Genomic DNA, 25240 nt, shown 5'->3' with positions numbered 1-25240 from the left:
GGTGGCAAGAATTTTATATAATAATTTTAGCTGAAAAGTCTTGAATCTTGCGTTGTCTTATATATCAACTCATACCATGGAATCGGTACATCAAAAATCTCTTCCCAACTATTTTGCAATCTGTATGGATTACAGTGGTCAACATCCTGGTCCTCAAATGAAACTGGTATACTTTCCTATTTATGCTATTTGTATTCCTCTGCCAGTTTTGATCCTTTATATTGGGCAGACAGACCAGTTCCCTACCTCCTCTCGCTGCCACCTGCCTCCTCCATTTTTGGGGTAATGCTGTAATCAATTGGTTGTACTCTTGGATTGAGCAGACCTTCCCATATAATTCTGATAATTCCATGAAGGACATAACTCTACCATTCCAATTTACAATATAATTTAAGAACAAAATACCCTTTTCAAACATCTTTCCCACAAATACAGGTATTTTATCAACAAGCACATTTGAGTTCAGCCATAATATTTGTTCTTTCTTTTCAGGGGGATGAAGTTGAAATTGTAGCCAGCTCTGCAACGCTTGTTTGAAAAAGAGAGATACTTTGAAAAGGGTATCATTTTCAATTATTCGAAATTGTGACATGGCAATCTGCACAAAGGCAAATAGGCCATTTTTAAACAATGGATGAGCTTTTCTTAGTAATCTACTTGAGAACCATTTAGGGTTAAAAAAAACTTTGAATAAGTGAAGCTTTTAGAGAGAGGTTTAGTGCTTTAATATTTAATAATTGTCACGGTTTTCTAACGTAGAACCCAGAAGCAGACCAGGACAAGGAGAGTAAGACGAAGGTGAGTATTTATTTACAAGTTTAAGTGTAGAGATAGAAAGATCCAGGTAGCGGAGCGGGCAGCGGAGTTGAGTTGAGGGGATTGAATTGGCAGATCCAATGGAGTAACAGAAGCCACCGACGACCAGGTAGGGATGGAATGAGTGTTCCGGGTGAATGACTGTAGACAGAGAGAACGGAGATAAGTTCAAGGCAAGCAAGACGTACAAAACAACAAAACAAACTCTATCAAAATGGAGGCTGATACACTGGCACGACATACTGTTCATGGCTAACGATCCGGCAGGGAATGGATGTCAGGTCAGAGCTTATGAAGTGGAGGGATGATGATCAGGACCAGGTGTGCAGATAGCTGATGGGATACAGGTGCGGGTAATCAGAGATCTCCCAACTAGCTACGTCGTCCGGCAACCAGACAGGGTGCGTTCCAGGACACCGGAAAAACACTCCAGGACAGAACACAGGCAAAAACAGAATCAGGAAACGGGATTCGTGACAATAATCTCAGGTCTGGATTTGGAGTCACACTCAAAATTAAAGTGGAAAACCACACTACAGGCTGATCCAACTTTGATGTAATGTCCTTAAAACAAGTCAAAATGAGGCTCAGTAGTGTGTGTGGCCTCCACGTGCCTGTATGACCTCCCTACAACGCCTGGGCATGCTCCTGATGAGGTGGCGGATGGTCTCCTGAGGGATCTCCTCCCAGACCTGGACTAAAGCATCCGCCAACTCCTGGACAGTCTGTGGTGCAACGTGGCGTTGGTGGATGGAGCGAGACATGTTGTCCCAGATGTGCTCAATTGGATTCAGGTCTGGGGAACGGGCGGGCCAGTCCATAGCATCAATGCCTTCCTCTTGCAGGAACTGCTGACACACTCCAGCCACATGAGGTCTAGCATTGTCTTGCATTAGGAGGAACCCAGGGCCAACTGCACCAGCATATGGTCTCACAAGGGGTCTGTGGATGTCATCTCGGTACCTAATGGCAGTCAGGCTAACTCTGGCGAGCACATGGAGGGCTGTGCGGCCCCCCAAAGAAATGCCACCCCACACCATGACTGACCCACCGCCAAACCGGTCATGCTGGAGGATGTTGCAGGCAGCAGAACGTTCTCCACGGCGTCTCCAGACTCTTTCACGTCTGTCACATGTGCGTGTGAACCTGCTTTCATCTGTGAAGAGCACAGGGCGCCAGTGGCGAATTTGCCAATCTTGGTGTTCTCTGGTAAATGCCAAACGTCCTGCACGGTGTTGGGCTGTAAGCACAACCCCCACCTGTGGACGTCGGGCCCTCATACCACCCTAATGGAGTTTGTTTCTGGCCGTTTGAGCAGACACATGCACATTTGTAGCCTGCTGGAGGTCATTTTGTAGGGCTCTTGCAGTGCTCCTCCTTGCACAAAGGCGGAGGTAGTGGTCCTGCTGCTGGTTTGTTGCCCTCCTACGGCCTCCTCCACGTCTCCTGATGTACTGGCCTGTCTCCTGGTAGCGCCTCCATGCTCTGGACACTACGCTGACAGACACAGCAAACCTTCTTGCCACAGCTCACATTGATGTGCCATCCTGGATGAGCTGCACTACCTGAGCCACTTGTGTGGGTTGTAGACTCCGTCTCATGCTACCACTAGAGTGAAAGTACCGCCAGCATTAAAAAAGGGACCAAAACATCAGCCAGGAAGCATAGGAACTGAGAAGTGGTCTGTGGTCACCACCTGCAGAACCACTCCTTTATTGGGGGTGTCTTGCTAATTGCCTATAATTTCCACCTTTTTGTCTATTCCATTTGCACAACAGCATGTGAAATTTATTGTCAATCAGTGTTGCTTCCTAAGTGGACAGTTTGATTTCACAGAAGTGTGATTGACTTGGAGTTACATTGTGTTGTTTAAATGTTCCCTTTATTTTTTTGAGCAGTGTATATATAGGCACATTTTATTTTGTCTGGTTTACCATCCCAGATAAAGCTAAATAAACTGAGCTATGACTAAGGAGTTAATCAGGGCAATATTTCCGTAAATAGACAGTTATTTATTTCTCCATGTTTGCAGGATCTTGTCTATTTTTACAAGTTTCCTATTGAAATTCATTGTGGAGAGCTTATTTATATATTTTGTGATATGAATACCAAGTATGTCTACTTCACCATCAGCCCATGTTATACAGTCGTATGAAAAAGTTTGGGCACCCCTGACAATTTCCATGATTTCCATTTATAAATAATTGGGTGTTTGGATCAGCAATTTAATTTTGAGCTATCAAATAACTGATGGACACAGTAATATTTCAGTAGTGAAATGAGGTTTATTGGATTAACAGAAAATGTGCAATATGCATCAAAACAAAATTAGACAGGTGCATAAATTTGGGCACCCCAATAGAAAAATCACATCAATATTTAGTAGAGCCTCCTTTTGCTAAAATAACAGCCCCTAGACGCTTCCCATAGCCTCTAATGAGTGTCTGGATTCTGGATGAAGGTATTTTGGACCATTCCTCCTTACAAAACATCTCCAGTTCAGTTAGGTTTGATGGTTGCCGAGCATGGACAGCCCGCTTCAAATCATCCCACAGATTCTCAATGATATTCAGGTCTGGGGACTGGGATGGCCATTCCAGAACATTGTACTTGTTCCTCTGCATAAATGCCCGGGTAGATTTTGAGCAGTGTTTTGGGTCGTTGTCTTGTTGAAATATCCAGCGCCGGCCTAACTTCAACTTTGTGACTGATTCTTCAACATTATTCCCAAGAATCTGCTGATATTGAGTGGAATCCATGCGACCCTCAACTTTAACAAGATTCCCAGTACCGGCACTGGCCACACAGCCCCACAGCATGATGGAACCCCCACCAAATTTTACTGTGGGTAGCAAGTGTTTTTCTTGGAACGCTGTGTTCTTTTGCCGCCATGCATAACATAACGTCCCTTGTTATGACCAAATACCTCAATCTTTGTTTCATCAGTCCACAGCACCTTATTCCAAAATGAAGCTGGCTTGTCCAAATGTGCGTTTGCATACCTCAAGCGACTCTGTTTGTGGTGTGTGTGCAGAAAAGGCTTCTTCCGCATCACTCTCCCATACAGCTTCTCCTTGTGCAAAGTGCGCTGAATTGTTGAACTGAAACAACCATCTGCAGGAGGATGATGTTGTAGGTCTTTGGAGGTGGGCTGTGGGCTGTTTTTGACCTTTCTCACCATCCTTCGCCTTTGCCTCTCCGATATTTTACTTGGCCTTAACAAGAACTGTGCCTGTGGTCTTCCATTTCCTCACTATGTTCCTCACAGTGGACACTGACAGCTTAAATCTCTGCGATAGCTTTTTGTAGCCTTCCTCTAAACCATAATGTTGAACAATCTTTGTTTTCAGGTCATTTGAGAGTTGTTTTGAGGCCCCCATGTTGCCACTCTTCAGAGGAGAGTCAAAGAGAACAACAACTTGCAATTGGCCACCTTAAATACATTTTCTCATCATTGGATGCACTTGTCTATGAAGTTCAAGGCTTAATGAGCTCACCAAACCAATTGTGTGTTCCAATTAATCAGTGCTAAGTACTTACAAGTATTCAAATCAACAGAATGACAAGGGTGCCCACATTTTTGCATAGCCTATTTTTCACATCTGATTTAATTCATACAACTTAATATTGCTACACTAAAAATCTTTGTCTGGACAATACCCCAGTACTCAGCTTTTATTAGAAAATGAATGGCATGCCACTGTGATCATTTTCTGTGACGACAGAGTAAATTATTATGCAGCCTCAGAGAGGTGCCCAAACTTTTTCATACGACTGTAGGTAAACTGCAGGGTAAAGTAAAAGTTGTATTTTTTTAAGAATCAATTTGTAAAATTGTACACATATCATAATTAGGTTTTAGTCCAGAGAGTACAGAAAAGTTATCTAGATCTTCAATGAGACATTGCAGGGATCTAGCTTGTGGACTTAATATAAAACTTGAGTCATCGGCATACATGGACACCTTTGTTTTTAAGCCTTGGATTTCTAATCCTCTAATGTTGTTATTGGATCTGATTTTAATAACTAGCATTTCGATGGCCATAACGAATAGATATGGTGACAGCGGACACCCTTGTTTAACTCCTCTTGACAATTCAAAACTCTCTGAGAAGTAGCCGTTATATACTATTTAACACCCGGGGTTGTAATACATTATTTTTATCCATTTTATAAGAGAATTACCGAAATTGAAAAAAATTCTGGCATTTATAAATAAAATCCAGTCTTACTTTATAAAATGCCTATTCAAAATCCGCTATAAATACCAGGCCTGGCTTCTTAGATGTTTCATGATGTGCTATTATTTCTAGTAGTGTTGTATATTATCTCCAATGTATTGTCCATGTAAAAAACCTGTCTGATCAGGATGAACAATACCTGGTAAAACCCTTTTAATTCTGAATGCTATGCATTTCGCGAGTATTTTTCCATCATAACATTGAAGTGTAAGGGGCCGCCAGTTTATTAGATAGACTGTGTCTTTATATTTGCCATCTGGGTCTTGTTTTAATAATAATCAGACCTTCCTGCTGAGTACCGGACAGACTACCATTTCTATAGGAGTAGTTAAAACAATCTAACAATGGAGCTTTTAGTATATCAAAAAAGGCTTGATATACCTCTATCGGTATCCTTCCAGACTGAAAGGATTTAATAGCCTCAAAAAGTTATCCCTCTGTAATTTGGCCTTCACACTGATCTTTCTGTACATGTAATAATTTTCCATTTTTTATGTTATTTGGAAAGAATTCCTTACCGTAATCTTCATTCAGTGGGAGAGGATGTGTAACGGCGGGTGAGTGGAATGAATGAGGAGTCAACTGCAGAGAGCGAAATGTACGGGAAAACGCTTTAATGTCCTTCGAAAACGTAACAGGTCCAAACATGTGTGAATGCCCAAAACACTGGTGCTACACAAACCCCAAACCTTGTTACAAACACTGGACAGCGAAAAAAAAAAAAAAAGACACGCAACATCACCACACGTAACAACTAATAAGCCCGCACTAACACTAGCGGGCAAAACGAACCTAAATAGTACCCATCCCAAAACCCCAACAAGGAACAGGTGAAAACAATTAGACAGACATAAACGAAAAGGAAAAAGGGATCGGTGGCAGCTAGTAGACCGGCGACGACGACCGCCGAGCACCGCCCGAACAGGAAGGGGAGCCACCTTCGGTAGTATTCGTGACAGGATGAGACGGAAAAGAGAACGTCTGCCAAAAATTATTAGCTTCCTCTTTTAAAATATAATTCGGAGAATCATAGATGACTCCTTCTTCAGTAACGAGTTTCTGCAAATTATTTTTGTTAGCGTTCCTGTGTTGGAGATTCAGGAAGAATTTTGTGCATTTTTCTCCATATTCCATCCAGGTTGCTTTATTTTTGTAATAGATTACATTAGATTCTTGAATAAGTACCTCAAGTTCTTTTTGTTTTTCCTCTAACTTATTTTGTGTCTATGTAACACAGTTTTTTTGCTATCTACCTGTACTATTAGTTCATGGATTTCCCTTGTTAGTCTGGTCTCTTTAGCCAGAAACTGCTTTTTCATTATTGATGAATATTGAAGTGAATGACTGTCACGTTCCTGACCTGTTTTCTGTTAGTTTTGTATGTGTTAGTTGGTCAGGACGTGAGTTTGGGTGGGCAGTCTATGTTTTCTGTTTCTATGTTGGTTTAAGTGGTGACCTAATATGGCTCTCAATTAGAGGCAGGTGTTTTCCATTTCCTCTGATTGAGAGTCATATTAAGGTAGGTGTTTTCACACTGTTTGTTGTGGGTGGTTGTCTCCTGTGTCAGTGTCTGTATGTTACGCCACACGGGACTGTTCTCGGTATGTTTGTTAGTTCGGTTTTTGTGTAGTCAGTTTTCCTGTTATTGCGTTCTTCGTGTTTCATGTAAGTTCGTCGTCCAGGTCTGTCTACATTCGTTTTGTTATTTTGTTAGTTAATTCAAGTATAGTTCGTTTTCTGTCTTCGTTGTTTTGTCGTGTCTTAAATAAATCATGTCATTTCACAACGCTGCGCCTTGGTTCAATCCATGCTCCTCCTCTTCGGATGAAGAGGAGGAGGACTACCGTTACAGAACCACCCACCTCTCCAGAACCAAGCAGCGCAAGTTCGAGCAGCGGCCAAGAGATCAGGACTCATGGACTTGGGAGGACGTATTAAACGGCAAGGGTTGCTACACATGGGAGGAGATCCTGGCTGGAAGGGATCGCCTCCCATGGGAACAGCTGGAGGCACTGAGGAGAGCAGAGGCAACCGGACAAGGGAACCGGAGATATGAAGGTACGCGGCTAGCGAGGAAGCCCGATAAGAAACCCCAACAATTTCTTGGGGGGGGGCTAAGAGGTAGTGGGCCAAGGGCAGGTAGGAGACCTGCGCCCACTTCTCAGGCTAACCGTGGAGAGCGGGAGTACGGGCAGACACCGTGTTACGCAGTAGAGCGCACGGTGTCTCCTGTACGTGTGCATAGCCCAGTGCGGGTTATTCCACCTCCCCGCACTGGTAGGGCTAGATTGGGCATTGAGCCAGGTGTCATGAAGCCGGCTCTACATATCTGGCCACCAGTACGTCTCCTTGGGCCGGCTTACATGGCACCAGCCTTACGCATGGTGTCCCCGGTTCGCCTACATAGCCCGGTGCGGGTTATTCCACCTCCCCGCACTGGTCGGGCGACGGGGAGCATTCAACCAGGTAAGGTTGGGCAGGCTCAATGCTCAAGGGAGCCAGTACGCTTGCACGGTCCGGTATTACCGGCGCTACCTCCCCGCCCCAGCCCAGTACCACCAGTGCCTACACTACGCACCAGGCTTCCAGTGCGTTTTCAGAGCCCTGTTCCTCCTCCACGCACTCTTCCTATGGTGCGTGTCTCCAGCCCAGTGCCTCCAGTTCCGGCACCACGCACTAAGCCACCTGTGCGTCTCCAGAGCCCTGTACACACTGTTCCTTCTCCCCGTACTCGTCCTGATGTGCGTGCCCTCAGCCCGGTGCCACCAGTGCCGGTACCACGCACCAGGCAAATAGTACGCTTTGAGAGTCCAGTGTGCCCTGTCCCTGCTCCCCGCACTAGGCTTGAAGTGCGTGTCTCCAGTCCGGTGCCTCCAGTTCCGGCACCACGCACCAGGCCTACAGTGCGTCTCAGCCGGCCAGAGTCTGCCGTCTGCCCAACGGCGCCTGAACTGTCCGTCTGCCAAGCGCCGCATGAACTGCCCGTCTGTATTGAGCCTTCAAAGCCGCCCGTCTGCCATGAGCCTACAGAGCCTTCCGCCAGACTAGAGCCGCTAGAGCCTTCCGCCAGACAGGAGCCGCTAGAGCCTTCCGCCAGACAGGAGCAGCCAAAGCCTTCCGCTAGACAGGATCAGTCTGAGCCATCCGTCTCCGCAGCGCCATCTGAGCCATCCGTCTCCTCAGCGCCATCTGAGCCATCCGTCTCCTCAGCGCCATCTGAGCCATCCGTCTCCCCAGCGCCGTCTGAGCCATCCGTCTCCCCAGCGCCGTCTGAGCCATCCGTCTGTCCCGAGCCATTAGAGCCGCCCGTCTGTCCCGAGCCGTCAGAGCCGTTAGTCAGTCAGGAGCCGCTAGAGCCATTCGTCAGTCAGGATCTGCCAGAGCCGCCAACCAGACAGGATCTGCCAGAGCCGCCAACTAGACAGGATCTGCCAGAGCCGCCAACCAGACAGGATCTGCCAGAGCCGCCAACCAGACAGGATCTGCCAGAGCCGCCAACCAGACAGGATCTGCCAGAGCCGCCAACCAGACAGGATCTGCCAGAGCCGCCAACCAGACAGGATCTGCCAGAGCCGTCAACCAGACAGGATCTGCCAGAGCCGCCAGCGAGCCATGAGCGTCTAGAGCCGTCAGCCAGCCATGAGCGTCCAGAGCCGTCAGCCAGCCATGAGCGTCCAGAGCCGTCAGCCAGCCATGAGCGTCCAGAGCCGTCAGCTAGCCATGAGCGTCCAGAGCCGTCAGCCAGCCATGAGCGTCCAGAGCCGTCAGCCCGCCATGAGCGTCCAGAGCCGTCAGCCCGCCATGAGCGTCCAGAGCCGTCAGCCAGCCATGAGCGTCCAGAGCCGTCAGCTAGCCATGAGCGTCCAGAGCCGTCAGCCAGTCATGAGCGGCCCCTCAGCCCAGAGCTGCCATTGATCCAGAACTGTCCCTCAGTCCAGAGCTGTCTCTCTGTCCGGAGCTGCCCTTCAGTCCGGAGTTGCCCCTCTATCCTGAGCTACCTCTCTATCCTGACCTACCTCTCTGTCCTGTGCTATATCTATGTCCTGAACTACCTTATCCCGGTGATGCCCCTTGTATCGATGTTAACCAGGAAATTAAGTGGGTGGAATAGGAGGGTGGTCAGTCGTAGGGGGAAACGTAAGCTGGGATTGACTATGGTGGGGTGGGGACCTCGCCCAGAGCCTGAGCCACCACCGTGGTCAGATGCCCACCCAGACCCTCCCCTAAACTTTGTGCTGGTGCGCCCGGAGTTCGCACCTTAAGGGGGGGGTTATGTCACGTTCCTGACCTGTTTTCTGTTAGTTTTGTATGTGTTAGTTGGTCAGGACATGAGTTTGGGTGGGCAGTCTATGTTTTCTGTTTCTATGTTGGTTTAAGTGGTGACCTAATATGGCTCTCAATTAGAGGCAGGTGTTTTCCATTTCCTCTGATTGAGAGTCATATTAAGGTAGGTGTTTTCACACTGTTTGTTGTGGGTGGTTGTCTCCTGTGTCAGTGTCTGTATGTTACGCCACACGGGACTGTTCTCGGTATGTTTGTTCGTTCGGTTTTTGTGTAGTCAGTTTTCCTGTTATTGCGTTCTTCGTGTTTCATGTAAGTTCGTCGTCCAGGTCTGTCTACATTCGTTTTGTTATTTTGTTAGTTAACTTCTTGCGACTACAGGGGGTGCTGTTCCGAATTAGCATTTTGTCGTCTCCAAATTAAACTGCCTAGTACTCAATTCTTGCTCGTACAATATGCATATTATTAATTCTATTGGAAAGAAAACACTTTCTAGTTTCATACAAAGTTGGAATGATGTCTGTGGGTGACCCAGAACTCTTTCTACAGCGAAATCCATGACAGACAGTGAAAGGTCTGAGAGCGAAGCTCTGGTTTCAGATCAGTTTTTAAGGTCTCTGTCTATCCTATGGAACGACACGAACTGCACCCGCCTTCCCCTGGATGTCAGTAACCAATGAGAAGTGGAATGGGCCTTCTCCGTAGCTCTCAGAGGTTATAAAAGACCAAGGAGTGAGAGTAGCCCCCCTTTCGACGCTCGCCCTTACGCAGGAAGGGACCTCCGGACGCCATTTTCACAGGCTCGGTTATCAACTTGAAATGTATCCGTCTGTAATTTAATTCGATATAGGACTTAGAAACATCATAAGGTAGTTAATTTAAACCGTTTTATAGGAAATTATATCCGTTTAGTGCGATTTTGAGGAATTTCTTTGTTGTGCACTCTGAAACTTTGGACACGTTTTGTGGTCCCGTTCGATCGTTAGTGGATATTTCGAAGGACAGAGGACATCTATCGACCAAAAGACGTTTATAACATAGAAAGGATACATTGCCCAAGAATATGATGGAAGAACAGCTCATAGTAAGCAATATTTAATATGATAAATTGTTGTTCTGTCGAAATATTTTAAACGCATATTTCGCCATTTTGTTTGGTGTAGCTTCACTTGGCGAACCCTGTATTGAAAAGTAAGGATAATTTTACAAATGTAAATCAGCGGTTGCATTAAGAACTAATTTGTCTTTCGATTCCTGTCAACCCTGTATTTTTTAGTCAAGTATATGATTAGCTTTCAATTAAACTAGATCACTCTGATAGATGACGTCAGACATATTGAGGCTTGATTTCCTAGTATTTTTATTGTGTAACCACGGTTTTGTATGGCTAAATATGCACCTTTTCGAACAAACTGTATATGTATGTTGTAAAATGATGTTACAGGAGTGTCATCGGAAGAATTCTGAGAAGGTTAGTGAAAAAATTAATATCTTTTGGCGATGTTGACGTTATAGCGCTCTTTGGCTGGAATCGATGCTCTGGTAACGTTTGCACATGTAGTATGCTAACTTATCGATTTATTGTGTTTTCGCTGAAAAACGCTTAGAAAATCTGAAATATGGTCTGAAATCACAAGAACTGGGTCTTTCCATTGCTATGCTTTGTCTATTTTTATGAAATGTTTTATGATGAGTAAATTGGTCATACACGTTGCTCTATCTAGTAATTCTAGTCGATTTGTGATGGTCGGTGCAATTGTAAACTGTGATTTCTACCTGAAATATGCACTTTTTTCTAACAAAAACTATCCTATACCATGAATATGTTATCAGACTGTCATCTGATGGTTTTTTTTATAGGTTATTGGCTATCAATATCTTAGTTGAGCCGAATTGGTGATAGCACCTGAAGGAGTAAGAAACTGATGGAGTTAGAATAGTGGTGTATTTTGCTAACGTGTTTAGCTAATAGATTTACATATTTTGTCTTCCCTGTAAAACATTTTAAAAATCTGAAATGGTGGCTTTATTCACAAGATCTGTATCTTTCATCTGGTGTCTTGGACTTGTGATTTAATGATATTTAGATGCTACTATCTACTTGTGAAGCTATGCTAGCTATGCTAATCAGTGTGTGGGGGGTGGGGGGTGATCCCGGATACGGGGTTGAGGTTCGGTAAAGGTTAATTCAAGTATAGTTCGTTTTCTGTCTTCGTTGTTTTGTCGTGTCTTAAATAAATCATGTCATTTCACAACGCTGCGCCTTGGTTCAATCCATGCTCCTCCTCTTCGGATGAAGAGGAGGAGGACTACCGTTACAATGACCCCTGAAGGTACATTTAAAGGTATCCCAAACAATAAGGGGATTTGCTGAACCTATATTATACTGGAAAAATTCAGTTATAAATTATTTTGTCTTAGTTAAAAATAAGTTGTCCTCCAGTAAAGAGTTTTGATTAAATTTCCAATATCCCCGTCCACGTGGAAAATCTACAAGAGTTATGTGAATGCCAATTAGATGATGATTCGATCACATTCTGTCCCCTATTATAACTTTTTTCACCTTTGATGCAAGCGAGAAAGAGACAAGAAAGTAGTCAAGACGACTAGCTTGATTAAGTCTCCTCCATGTACAGTACATCTCACTAGGTCGGGGTTTTTTAGTCTCCAAATATCCACTATTTCTAATGTGTCCATAATATTGGGGATTTCCTTAAGGGCACGGTGATGATAGTTTGTAGAGTGATTACCTTTACGGTCCATTGAGGAACTTAACACTGTGTTATAATGATTTGATCATTTGTTGCCTGTAAGTTCAGTAAATTGGTATAATTGTTTTAGAAGAAGTATGGATCATTCTGATTTGGACCATATAGATTAATGAGCCAGATCTCTTTTGATATTTGAGTTTCCTGTGAACACTATATGTTATATTACTTTTCTTTAAGCCATGTAAAGACTGATCATCTTTTTAATAATCTGCTGAACCGTTACAATTATAAATGGCTATACTTATTTCACCCCTTACCATAACTAGATACTATTCTCAGTCTAAATTGACCATAATTAATGCTTGTAAAGTTATTGCCATCAGAGGTATTATATGACGGTCAAAACTAGAGCTTTCAAATGTCTGATATTTAGAATTCAAGAAATAGGTTCTAGCAATATTTGTTTTATTCCCTTGCCTGTTTGCCTGTGAGCCAATGCCACAGATGTTAGAAAATTGAGACAAGATATTATGTGTGTAGTAAATCTGAGTAGGTTGATGTGTATGATATTGGATGTGATTTAGTGAGTGTGTACGATGTCTGTATAAGAGTAAGATTATAATGTGTGATGTCCAAATAAATAATAACTCCACCAATTTGCATGGTTGAGTGTCTATTTGTGTAACATGTAGTGCGTATAGCCTTAATATTCATGATGATAATTGTAATACATACGTATCACCGTCATAGTTGCATCATAATTACCTTTAACATCATTGAACAACACATTCCAGCATTTCCATAGCAATTGACGTTTCACATGATCATGAAAGAGACCTTGCATTACTCTAGAGACAGCTTCACTACAGTACAAATGTATTCCGTACAATATGTTATTATTCCCCAATACCCCTATTCTGATATCTTCCCCTTGCTTGTTGTAAACATATATAAACTTGTAGACAAATACATAAAAAAAGATAGACAACAATAAACACATTAAATTATAAAACAGTTCTCGACAATAGAGAGAGGGAGAGAAGAGAAGAGAAAAGAAAAGAGAGAGAGTGAAAGAAGACAGCGAGATCAGGTGTGTATGTGTACTGTATGTATAAGTCCGTATGTGTAAGCGAGCATGCAATTGAGTACTTGTGTGTTCATATCCACTTCATGATGTTCAGATATTTTTACAGTTCCCATACTTTCCTTTGTCTTTGTACCGGATATAGCCTCTTATGACGTTTGTTTATCTCCCTTGGAAATTGGTCATTGAGACTAAACATTTGGTCCCTTTAGCTCCCTTCCCCTGCTTTTGATCAGCTCCTTTTGTTGGTAGTATTCAAATTTTGCGATGATCGGTCGGGGACCCTTGGTCTTGTCGCTCTGAGCTCCATGTCTGTGTACTCAGTGGAAAGCCAGCTTGTTTACAGTCTCTAGAGGAAGTTTCAAGACGGATTGCATGAATTCTCTGATCGCGAAGTCTGGGTTATTGGATGCGTCCTCAGGAATCCCAGAAAAAAATAGATTTTCGTGCATGCTACGGCTTTGTATGTCTAGTAGCGACTCCGTCATCACCCTGTTTTCCCTGAGTAGACAATCCATTTTGAAATCGTGGATTTTTACCTTGGCTGTGAGTGCCTTGTTCTCTCTTTGGAGAGTGGGAATTTCACTCTGGCTAAACTCCAAACTCCCCCTCAGCCCTGCTACCTCCTCACACAACTTTTCCAGTGTTGCATGGATTCCAGCCAGAGCACTAGCCTCTACTTCAACGGTAAGTAAATCGTCCATGTCTGTAGACACTGTCTTTCTTTTCTTTGGCGGGTTGAAGTTCTTTTGTGAGGTAGTCTTTCCATGATGGAGTATGTTGTTCTTCCATAATGTAAAGCTGTTGGTACTCATCGATTTCCCTCAGGATCTCCTTAGTATCCCGGCTGGCTCTTTACTGCAACCAGTTGTTCTACGAAAAGATAACAATGAGTCTTTCCCATGACGATGACAGGTGTCCGTAGTACAGCCAGCTAGCACTCGCGGAATCCACGGGGGAAAAAAATGGAACAGAAATTTGCAGTCCCAGCTGTAAAGGCTATCCACGTCATGAAATCCTTAGCAACAAAACTTTAGTTCTGTTTAAAATCGATTTAATGAAAAAAATAATTATATTAACAACAAACCGAGTGTAGACAGTACAGTGTTCTATTGTGCGCTCTGATGACGTATCTGATGACGAACAAAGAATTGCCAGCAGCACAGTTGTAGTCACCAACGCTCTGGGTAACATAAAAACAGCCAGTCCAGCTCTGCTAGGGCGAGTAAAATGGTCAGTGAGCTGTTCTTTCATTTGTGTCTGGAAGTAGCAAGCAAGCTAGCCAACCTTAGCCTGTTAACTTGGGTGCTTGACTGCTGTTGTTAGGACAGAACGGATCAACCCTTAAAGAGATGGGTGGGGCTACAGCTTAAGAGGGTGTGAACAATGCGGAATGGGTGTAGACAAGGAAGAGCTCTCCAGTGGGTACAAAAAGATTCAAAGGCAATTATCTCAAAAGTGAGGTTACAAGCTTATCAACTTTCAAAGCAGAATTACTTCCCATTGTTCCTCAAATGTAGTGTATGATATACCATTTTGTAGTTCTGTGTCTCTGCTTTCATCCAATGTAAAAAACACAATTTCAAATGTTGCTATATAAGACCGAATCAAGGCGGTCAGTCACATATAGGGAATAGGATGCAATTTGGGACACATCCAATGTCTTAACCTATTTAATCCCATCGGTCACAAAAGTGACCGTAAAAAACTTTTCAGTTATAAGGCTCTAAATCTTTTACTGAATGACTTATCAATGCATTTCCAGCAAATATTGAAATAATAAAGGGTCTCAATGAAAGATGTGTAGTGTCACATGTTTAGTGTAAATTGTCACATGACCAGAGCTTTTTACTTCCTGGTTGCACCATGAGAAGAGGATGGCTGCATCAAAGCTCCCAAACAAAAGGTTAGTAAAGTATGTTAACATAAAGATAGGACAAAGATTTTTGGTACACATCATCTTTAAGGTGGCTAGTATTGATACATGCATTTGCAATTACTCAACTTTGTTCAGTGTGGTCATAGAATGTGTAAACATGTTGACGGCAACAATAGTGACCCGTGGGATATCACAGTGCATCTAGGTATACACATACTGATACACATACATAGGTCTTGTTCTACCTAACTTTCTACTCTTTCTTTTAGTTTCACTTTGAGTCAAGTTCGGGATATGTTGGATCTAGGTGACTGCCCAGACAAGGCATGCAACATTGCAGTTATCCCTCAAAATGAGAAAGATGCTGTCCTGAGTGATTGTGATAGCGATGGGTCAGATATGGACTATGGACAGGCCATTTGCCAGCCAGGCTGTTGAATGCATATGCTGAACCTATGCTAACAGATCATGACAGGAACAACGTTATCAGTGATGATGACCTACCCCTCACCCCCCATCCACAACCTCCCCCACCCCCCTCCATTGTTGATAATGAAGAGCCAAGGGCCTCTACCCGCCAGAGGGTCCAGTCAGAAGAGCCAAGGGCCTCTACAAGCCATAGATGTCAGCCAGAAGAGCCAAGGGAAAAGCTGCAGGTGGCCAAAAATAAAGATTGAGTGTTCAAACGATCGAAGAGGCCTGCCACCGCTGTGATTCCAAAACACATAGTATACAGCCCAAATATGCAAAAGTTTGGCATGATACCACTGAGCCACGGAAGGAGGTCTTTAATGGCTGCTACTGTTGAAGATCAGGCAAGATATGACAAAGCTTCTCACTGGCCAATCAACACGATGTACCGGTTCCAGAGAAGTCGTCATTGTGACAAACGCACTACCTATGCATGTGAGAAATGCAAAGCGCCACTGCACATTGAGTGCTTCAAGATATACCATGGACAGTAGAAAAGGAGATAAGAGCGAATGAAAAAGGGCTGAAAAAGACAATAAAAGAAAAATAGAAAAGTCGATAAAGGGTGAGGAGAAGCAGTACAACGGACTCTAGGAAGAAAGGAAAAGTCGACGAAAAAGACAATCAAAATGACTGAAATGTTTTTGGAAAAGAAGGTCAATTGATTCAAGACCTACTGTATGACAGTAGGTCTGACTCATCACAGTTTAAAATAGTTATGCACAAACTAATCTTGCACTTGGTTCTGAAGCCTACCTCTATGATGTGTATATATATATATATATATATATATATATATATATATATATATATATATATATATATAAGCACTCATTGTGCAGTGGCGCTTTTTATATAAATAATTGTATTTTGTTCAGTGTAGGCCTCTACTTGAATGCATATTCTACAGGCAACCTCTATCCTAAATGTTACCTTTATGTTCAGTGGGAATGAATCACACGACTGCTATACAGTTGTTAGTGAGTGTTGCACTAAAATGTCACAATGACAATGTTACAATGAATATTGCACTAAAGTACAAGTTCAAAAGTTACAATAAAGTTACAATATTAATGTTTCAATACATATTGCACTAAAGTAACAATGTTACAATGTATGTTACAATAAAGTAACAATGTTGAAATACGTTGATGGTTGTTTTTTTGTCTTTGCTCTCAGTGTTCATATCGTGTTGTATAAGGGTTTTTGATGTGTAAAATAGTCACACTAGAATGTGACGGGGCATTCTAGAGGCAATGCTGGGGACTGCCAGTGACAGAGTTTTAAATGTGTTAATAACTGGGTTGGGATTTATAAGAACTTTGATAACTGCATAGGAGAAATATGTTAATTTAGTATACGTAACATTATCCCACCGGTCACAATTGTGACCGACCATAAAACACACTTTTTCACCTACTTTTCCATTAAAATTTCAAAAAAGAATGATTGATTACTTCAAAGGGTTACTAATGACACTTGATTTGGATATTTTCATGTCTGGGAAAAATTCGGGATTAAATGGGTTAATTCTCTTTCCCATTTAGAGAAGCAGCCAACACTGCTGTGCTATTCTTTCTCATCTAGCATGAGGTCACACACACACACACACACACACACACACACACACACACACACACACACACACACACACACACACACACACACACACACACACACACACACACACACACACACACACATCTCTTGTCATCTAACATGAGGTCAGAAACTCATCTAGATATATTTATTTGTCTGTTTTAATTGTGAGATTGAATAATGGTAAATTGTGGAGTCCAGGGGGAATGAAGGAGAATAATAGGGTTAGCTTGAAAAAGCATGACGCAATAACTCTCTTATTAGAATGTAATATGATTGCGTATGATGGCAGATAGCAATTTGAAGACACACAGAAACACACATGCAAATGCACACACACAAGGTGCGGTCGGTGCCGTTTAAGATGAGGGAGGACAATACTTTTTTTATGAGCATGGCCTTATTTTAATTACAACATATTGGATGACTGTCATATTCATATTCCATTCACCCAGATCAATGTAACATTGATAGGTTTAGGCTAATACATGATACTAACATTTTCCCTATAAGCATCATGAGGTTTCCCAAATAGAACTACAACCTAACCTGTGAATGAAAGTGTACAACCTAGGTGCACAGGTCAAGAGAAATTTGAGTCATCAAGGTGACAGACATTGACACATTCAATACCGCCTTGCACATCTTGCCTGCATCTAGCTGATCTAGGGTGTAATCATTAGTGCAACATTTGCAAACTAGACAAATTCAGGTATGTTTATCCCAGTTTCATTCCGTTTGCTTCAGTTTAAGAAATGTTTTTCAACAGAATCGGCGGAATGAAAACACCCCTGAACACACACAAACACAATTCACTTTCATAGCAGCCAACATACAACAGCATGATCACATTGATTGTTGTATAATTCCTACTCACATCTATGTGTTTTCCTCCTCTCACCTCTTCCATTTGCTTGTGGACTTCACTGCCACAAATCAAATGTTATTTGTCCCATGCGTCGAATACAACAGGTGTAGACCTTACAGTGAGTGCAATGCTTACTTACAAGCCTTTAACCAACAATGCAGTTTTAGGAGAAATATGTGTTAAGTAAAAAAATAGATAAGTAAAAAATAAGAAATAAAAGTAGAGCAGCAGTAAAATAACAATAGCGAGTTGATATACAGGGGGCATCAGTACAGAGTCAATGTGCAGGGGCACCGGTTAGTCGAGGTAATTGAGGTAACATGTACATGTAGGTAGAGTTGAAGTGACTATGCATAGTTAATAAACAGAGAATAGCAGCAGCGTAAAAGAGGGGGGGCAATGCAAATAGTCTGGGTAGCCATTTGATTAGCTGTTCACGAGTCTTATGGCTTGGGGGTAGAAGCTGTTGAGAAGCCTTTTGGACCGAGACTTGGCGCTCCGGTACCGCTTGCCGTGCGGTAGAAGAGAGAACAGTCTATGACTTGGGTGGCTGGAATTTTTGACAAATTTTAGGGCTTGACACCGCCTGGCATAGAGGTCCTGGATGGCAGGAAGCTTGGCTCCAGTGATGTACTGGGCCGTATGCATTACTCTCTGTAGTCCCTTGCGGTCGGAGGCCGAGCAGTTTCCATACCAGGCAGTGATGCAACCAGTCAGGATTCTCTCGATGGTGCAGCTATAAGTTTTGTCGTGTCCTCTTCACGACTGTCTTGGTGTGCTTGGACCATGATAGTTTGTTGGTGAAGTGGACACCAAGGAACTTGAAGCTCTCAACCTGCTCCACTACAGCCCCGTCGATTAGAATGGGGGCGTGCTCGGTCCTCCTTTTCCTGTAGTCCACAATCATCTCCTTTGTCTTGATCACGTTGAGGGAGAAGTTGTTGTCCTGGCAACACACGGCCAGGTCTCTGACCTCCTTATAGGCTGTCTCATCGTTGTCGGTGATCAAGCCTACCACTGTTGTGTCATCAGCAAACTTAATGATGGTGTTGGAGTTGTGCCTGGCCACAACACATCAGCTTCCTGTGACCAGGCAAAAAAACGTTTCCAAGCCAACCTTCATATCATAAATGCTAACTGCTACACACAACATACATCATTGTCAACATGTTAACAGTATAGTCAACATAAATACTAGAACTAACGTGTTAGTAAACCCGTTACAAGTACAGTGTACAGTCAGCAGCAAGCAGCAAGCAGTTTGGCAGTTACACCGGCCTCAGTGGAAATAAATTAATAAAACCAAAAGCTTAACTTGACTTGGAAGAGTTCCCGTGTTGGATAGTTATAGCCAGCTAGCTAACATAGCATCCCTCTCTGTTTGAGCCGGGTGTTTGAGTAGGCTAAATTAACTAGCTGCATTCGCTACCTAACTAAGTGAAAGTGAAAAAGAAAGAAATTAAATCAATTATAGCTATCTCTCTCTCTCCTCTCCTTAAATTTTTATGAAATTAATTTATTCAAAACTGTTCAACTATTGTCTTTCTCTGTCACGTCTGCTCCCGCTCTCTGTTACCTGTTTGCTGACGCTGTTACTGTCTCATTCCATGTCCGTTATTTATTAAATATTTTACTCCCCATACCTGCTTCATCTCTCCAGCTTCAATTCATGTGACAGAATGCATCAGCCGACATACGAAGCATCTGGGAGTACTGGCGTTCCGGTTGGTTGTGATGTCGGCTCTGGGTCGCCGTCGATGGAACCGGGGGTGCCTAGCCAGCTCGTCGGGCTTCCACACTCTAGCTGGCTCGAGAGGTTTCCTTGCCCCGGTTGGCTTGGAAGGCACCCATCTCACGTCAGGCCTCAGCCGGATCATCAGGTCTTGTTCGCCTAACCGGTCCAGGAGTTTTTTTGTTTTGTTTTTTGTTTTGTTGGTGATGTCAGGGTGGATTCCGCAACCGATGGAACTGGGGGTGCCTAAGCCAGCCCGTCAGGCTTTCACGTCCTGGCTGGCTCGAGAGGTTTCCTTGCCTCTGTTGGCTCGGCGGCTTCCCATCCCACGTCACTCTCCACTGGATCTTCGGGCTCCATCGCTGCAGCAGGATCAACAGGCGTCTTGCCTCAGTCAGATTGTCTGGCTTCCATGCCTCAGCCGGCTCACCAGACTCTCACACTCCTGCTGGTTCGTTGGGCTCCCACACACCAACAGGCTTGCCCAGCGCCCATGTCTCGGCCGGTTCGCCCCGGTGGGACGCCGGGTGGCTCCCCAAGAGTGGGGGGTACTGTCACGTCTGCTCCCGCTCTTCCCCTCCTGGGGCTTGAGGGCACCAGGCTGCCCTGCATCATGCACTCCTGTCATCAATTACGCACACCTGCCTTCCCTCATCACGCGCATCAGCGATATTGGACTCACCTGGACTCACTCATCACATTTACCACATTTTATGCATTGCAATGCTAGCTAGCTGTAGCGTATACTTTCAGTACTAGATTCATTCTCTGATTCTTTGATTGGGTGGACAACATGTTGCAAGAGCTGATAGGTTGGAGGACGTCCTCCGGAAGTTGTAATAATTACTGTGTAAGTCTATGGAAGGGCGTGAGAACCACGGACCTCCTAGTTCCGGTATTGCATTTAATTTACCCAGAGGAGGAAGGAAACTAGCTGTCTTCCGGCTATTGCGTAGAAAGTAACTTCGACATGATTTCAAGTTGAATTAAAGTTTTTTGTCAATCAGGCAACCAAAATTGGACGTTGATTTGATGTTGTCAGGTTTTTACCCACTGGGCAGCTGGATATCCAGTCAGTCACTGGCAATAACTGCTGACCAAGCAAAGCAGTCCCAGAGAGACCTGGCTGTGGACCTGCTAGGTATAACCCTCTTAGGTGTGGTCCTGTAAATACCCAACACCTGCGTGTTAGTGAGGCTGACGTGCTCTCGCCCCAGGAAGTGCTGTTTCTGCTCAAAATGACAGGCCCTCTCTTTCTCTCTCTCTCTCTCTCTCTCCATCACTTTCTCCTCCTTTGCCTCTCTCTTGGTTTCTCTCTGTCTCTCTCGGTCTCTCTCGGTCTCTCTCGGTCTCTCTCGGTCTCTCTCGGTCTCTGTCTGTCTGTCCCCCTCGTTCTCTCGCTCCTTTCATTTTCATTGTATAAAGCAGGTTGAGCTTGTCATCAGGACATAGGCCAGACTCACTCACACACAGACTCTGAGAACATTACTTATGACATATCTCTAGGTGGGCACACAGGGCATTTTACTTACAGCTGACCCCTTTGAAGCTTTCATCATTGTGTGTGTGTGTGTGTGTGTGTGTGTGTGTGTGTGTGTGTGTGTGTGTGTGTGTGTGTGTGTGTGTGTGTGTGTGTGTGTGTGTGTGTGTGTGTGTGTGTGGTGTGTGTGTGTGTGTGTGTGTGTGTGTGTGTGTGTGTGTGTGTGAACTAGGCCCACCTAGCCATCCAACCTGCAGAGACAACTCTTTCCATGGCCATTTTATTGTATGTTACTTGCATTATTTTGTGCAATGTCTCAGGTCAAATCCTAGTCAGTGGGACACACAAACACTAAACAGACACATATTCCCCTGAACATACTAAGACCATGTGTGTATATGTGTGTATGAAACTTATGAAATGTATGTTTATAAAAGAGCAGGCGAGAAGTGAAATGGCAATCTTCCAGGCGGTTTGGAAACATAGCAATGTTTCATACCAACATTGGTCCTTACCCTCAACATGATTAATTTTGCCTGTCAGGGTGTGTTCGCATGGAGAATTCCTCTCTGTTACACACACACACACACACACACACACACACACACACACACACACACACACACACACACACACACACACACACACACACACACACACACACACACACACAGAGCAGTCCCATTTAACCCGCCTTCACGTGTATACATTAAGCTGTATAAATGAATGTATTGGAGTCACGCTGTTGCTATCTATTTGTGATTCACCAAAATGTAAACAACCATATAGAGGAATATACAGTGCCACATGTAGGAATATTTACATTATAAATGCTTTATAACTGGGTTTCAGTAAGTAAGAGAATAAAAACCTGGCTAAAAATCATGGGCTGCGTTTCAAATGGCATAATTTTCCTTTTATAGTGTGTTACTTTGTATGCCATTTTGGGACACATCCGCCAGTGTAACTTTCCATTGTAGTGTTTAGGTGCTCAATAGAGGGACAACGATTAGGGCGGACACACACACACACACACACACACACACACACACACACACACACACACACACACACACACACACACACACACACACACACACACACACACACACACAGAGGATGTAGTCTTGAGGCAGTCCCAAGGTAATAGCGATTAGTTGTGTCAGGGGTAAATGATGACCCTCTAGAGCAGGGTTTCCCAAACTCGGTCCTGGGGCCCCCGGTGGGTGCACCTTTTGTTTTTTGCCCTAGCACTACACAGCTAATTCAGAACATAAGCAACTCATCATCAAGCTTTGATTATTTGAATCAGCTGTGTAGGCACCTATGGGAGGGGCCCCAGGACTGGGAAACCCTGATCTAGAGAGGTGTAAAGGTGTGCCTGGGGCGGGATCTAACTGTGTGTGTGTGCATCTGTGTGTGTGCGTGCGTGCATTTGTGTGCTGTCAAAGCAATGGCCAAGTCACAACCTAAAACACATGATTAGCTTTCATATACTGTAGTCTTTGAATGATCAAGTCCAATGTTAGGCTGATTTGATTTGCAAAAGAATGGATTGTATCTTTTGTTTGTTTATCTCATGGATTTAAGTTGTCTCTGTTTACCCTACCATAGATTCAAATAAGTTACATATGTTGTTTAAAGGCAACACAATCATTAGGATGATCATCTGAAATAAAATTGATGTCATTGATCCAATTTTGTATATCTCTCCATATTTCCTCCCTCTCCATCTCTCTCTCTCTGTCACTTTCCCTTCTCGCTCTCTCCTTTCTCTCTCCCTCCTCCCTCCCTCTCCGCTTCTCTCCTCACTCCCTCTCTACGTCCTCTCTCTCTCTCCCTTCTCCCATAGCTATCAAGATGAAGATCAAAGAAGTGAAGAAAGAGAAGGGCGACCGTAAACTCATCGCTGCCCAGAAGAAGAAGAAGGTGCTCAAGATGGGTGTCCTGCGTAAGAAGGACTTGAAGAAGCTGACACTGTACATAAAGAATGGAGCCAACTGCCCCTGTGCTCAGCTCGACAGTCTTGGCAGTAACTTCCTCATCATGGGTCGTAAGGTGGACCAGCAGCTGCTGCTCATGTCCATCCATAAATGGGAGAAGAAGAGCAAGGAGTTGAAGTTCGCCATCAAGTACATGAAGAGTCATCAGTGTCCCACCTATCATACTGTCTTCCAGTGACCTTAGTGATACAACAACCACAACCCTACTCCCAGTCTTCCCCAGTTGTCCCTCCCTCTCCCGTCTATCCTTCCATTGTCCTACCTATCATACTGTTTTGCTGTGACACCGTGGAGATGTATCCTTCATATCCAGTGGTGTTGTGATGCCTGTAGAAGTGGGTATACTCTAATTCTGCCCAAAATAATCTCAAATGGCCCGCCCATCAAAGGAAAGGCAAAAAATATATATATTTTCCTATAGTTTTTATGTATTTTCCTATAGATTTTTCAGGTTTTCACTCTCAGAATCACCCTTTTTTTATATAGAAAAACGATAACAAATGTATGTTCTAAGTCCACAATAACGCTCAAACCACATCAGGGGACCATTTTTGAGGCCTGGGAAAAATCGTAATAAAATATTTTTGGCAGGTAGTAGTTGCCCATTAATTCAGTTGTGCACCTAGCAAGATACCATTTATGCACTACAAATGCAAAATACAGTAACTACATATTTTTTGACTGTATGATCTGTCTTCAAAGTATTTTTCTGTCTAGACAGACAACATTCTCTGATACTCAATGATATCCTCTGATCAACTGGTTTGTTATTGTGTCAGGAAACTTAATTCCACATTAATCAGATAATATACTTAGCCATTAGAATGGATCAAAGACTTTTGAACAAATCCGTAGTTACTGCATTTTGCCTTTGTAGGGCGGAATTTGGCTAGTGGTGTTTTTGTACTGTACAATGTCCTACTTGTGATGGCAGAGTTTGTAAAACAAATGCCCTCCCAATTGATACGGATCATCATGATATCATTCTACCAGGTAGGCCTACTTTGTAGTCAACATTTAATTGGAAAGGTTTTTTGCCAGACATTTTCATTCAAACAGCCCATGATGACTGAATTGCACACCGATTTCGGACCACACTTTTTCAATACCTGGTTTGCATACCCATTGTTGCCTTAGTTAGCATTTACTGGTAGATATCAAAAGTTGAAACGTCTTTCCTACCTACCCTACTAATCGATGTCGTTCTTCTGTGAGCTGCTCCATGAAACAGCCAGTTGATAGCTGCGCGCTCTTGCTGTCTGCTCTGAAACTAGGCTATGTGTGCAGCTCGCATGTGAATATACACCATATTTATAAAAGTATTTGGACACCCCTTCAAATGAGTGGATTTGGGTATTTCAGCCACACCCATTGCTGACAGGTGTATAAAATCGAGCACACAGCCACGCAATCTCCATAGACAAACATTGGCAGTAGAATGGCCTTACTGAAGAGCTCAGTGACTTTCAACGTGGCACGGTCATAGGGTGCTACCTTTCCAACAAGTCAGTTTGTCAAATGTCTGCCCTGCTCGAGCTAACCTGGTCAACTGTAAGTGCTGTAATTGTGAAGTGCAAACATCTAGGAGCAACAATGGCTCAGCCGCGAAGTGGTCGGCCACACAAGCTCACATAATGGGACTGCTGAGTGCTGAAGCGTGTAGCACGTAAAAAAAATGTCTGTCCTCTGTTGCTACACTCACTACCGAGTTCCAAACTGCCTCTGGAAGCAACATCAGCGCAAGAATTGTTCTTCGGGAGCTTCATGAAATGGGTTTCCATGGCCCAGCAGCCACACACAAGCCTAAGCTCCAAGTGTCGACTGAAGTGGTGTAAAGCTCGAAGCCATTGGGCTCTGGAGCAGTGGGAATGCGTTCTCTGGAGTGATGAATCACGCTTCACCAGCTGGCAGTCCGACGGACTAATCTTGGTTTGGTGGATGCCAGGAGAACGCTACTTGCCCCAATGCATAGTGCCAACTGTAATTTTTGGTGGAGGATGAATAAAGGTCTGAGGCTGTTTTTCATGGTTCGGTCTAGGCCCCTTAGTTCCAGTGAAGGGAAATCTTAACACTAC

General features: G+C 43.7%; 1 protein-coding gene across 1 annotated transcript in view; it reads left to right on the top strand.

Moving 5' to 3' along the window:
- The window catches only part of sfrp5 (secreted frizzled-related protein 5), a 49331-nt gene extending 25365 nt beyond the window's left edge, over positions 1–23966 (top strand). The window contains exon 3 of the mRNA XM_038990618.1: positions 23015–23966. Within this exon, the coding sequence (XP_038846546.1) occupies positions 23015–23343 (329 nt within the window). The 3' untranslated portion in view covers positions 23344–23966. The remainder of the gene's footprint in view (positions 1–23014) is intronic.
- Positions 23967–25240: the final 1274 nt, after the last annotated feature.

The sequence above is a fragment of the Salvelinus namaycush genome, chromosome 4 (assembly GCF_016432855.1).
Source record: "Salvelinus namaycush isolate Seneca chromosome 4, SaNama_1.0, whole genome shotgun sequence".
NCBI lineage: Eukaryota > Metazoa > Chordata > Actinopteri > Salmoniformes > Salmonidae > Salvelinus > Salvelinus namaycush.
This window is presented reverse-complemented; position numbering and strand designations above follow the sequence as displayed.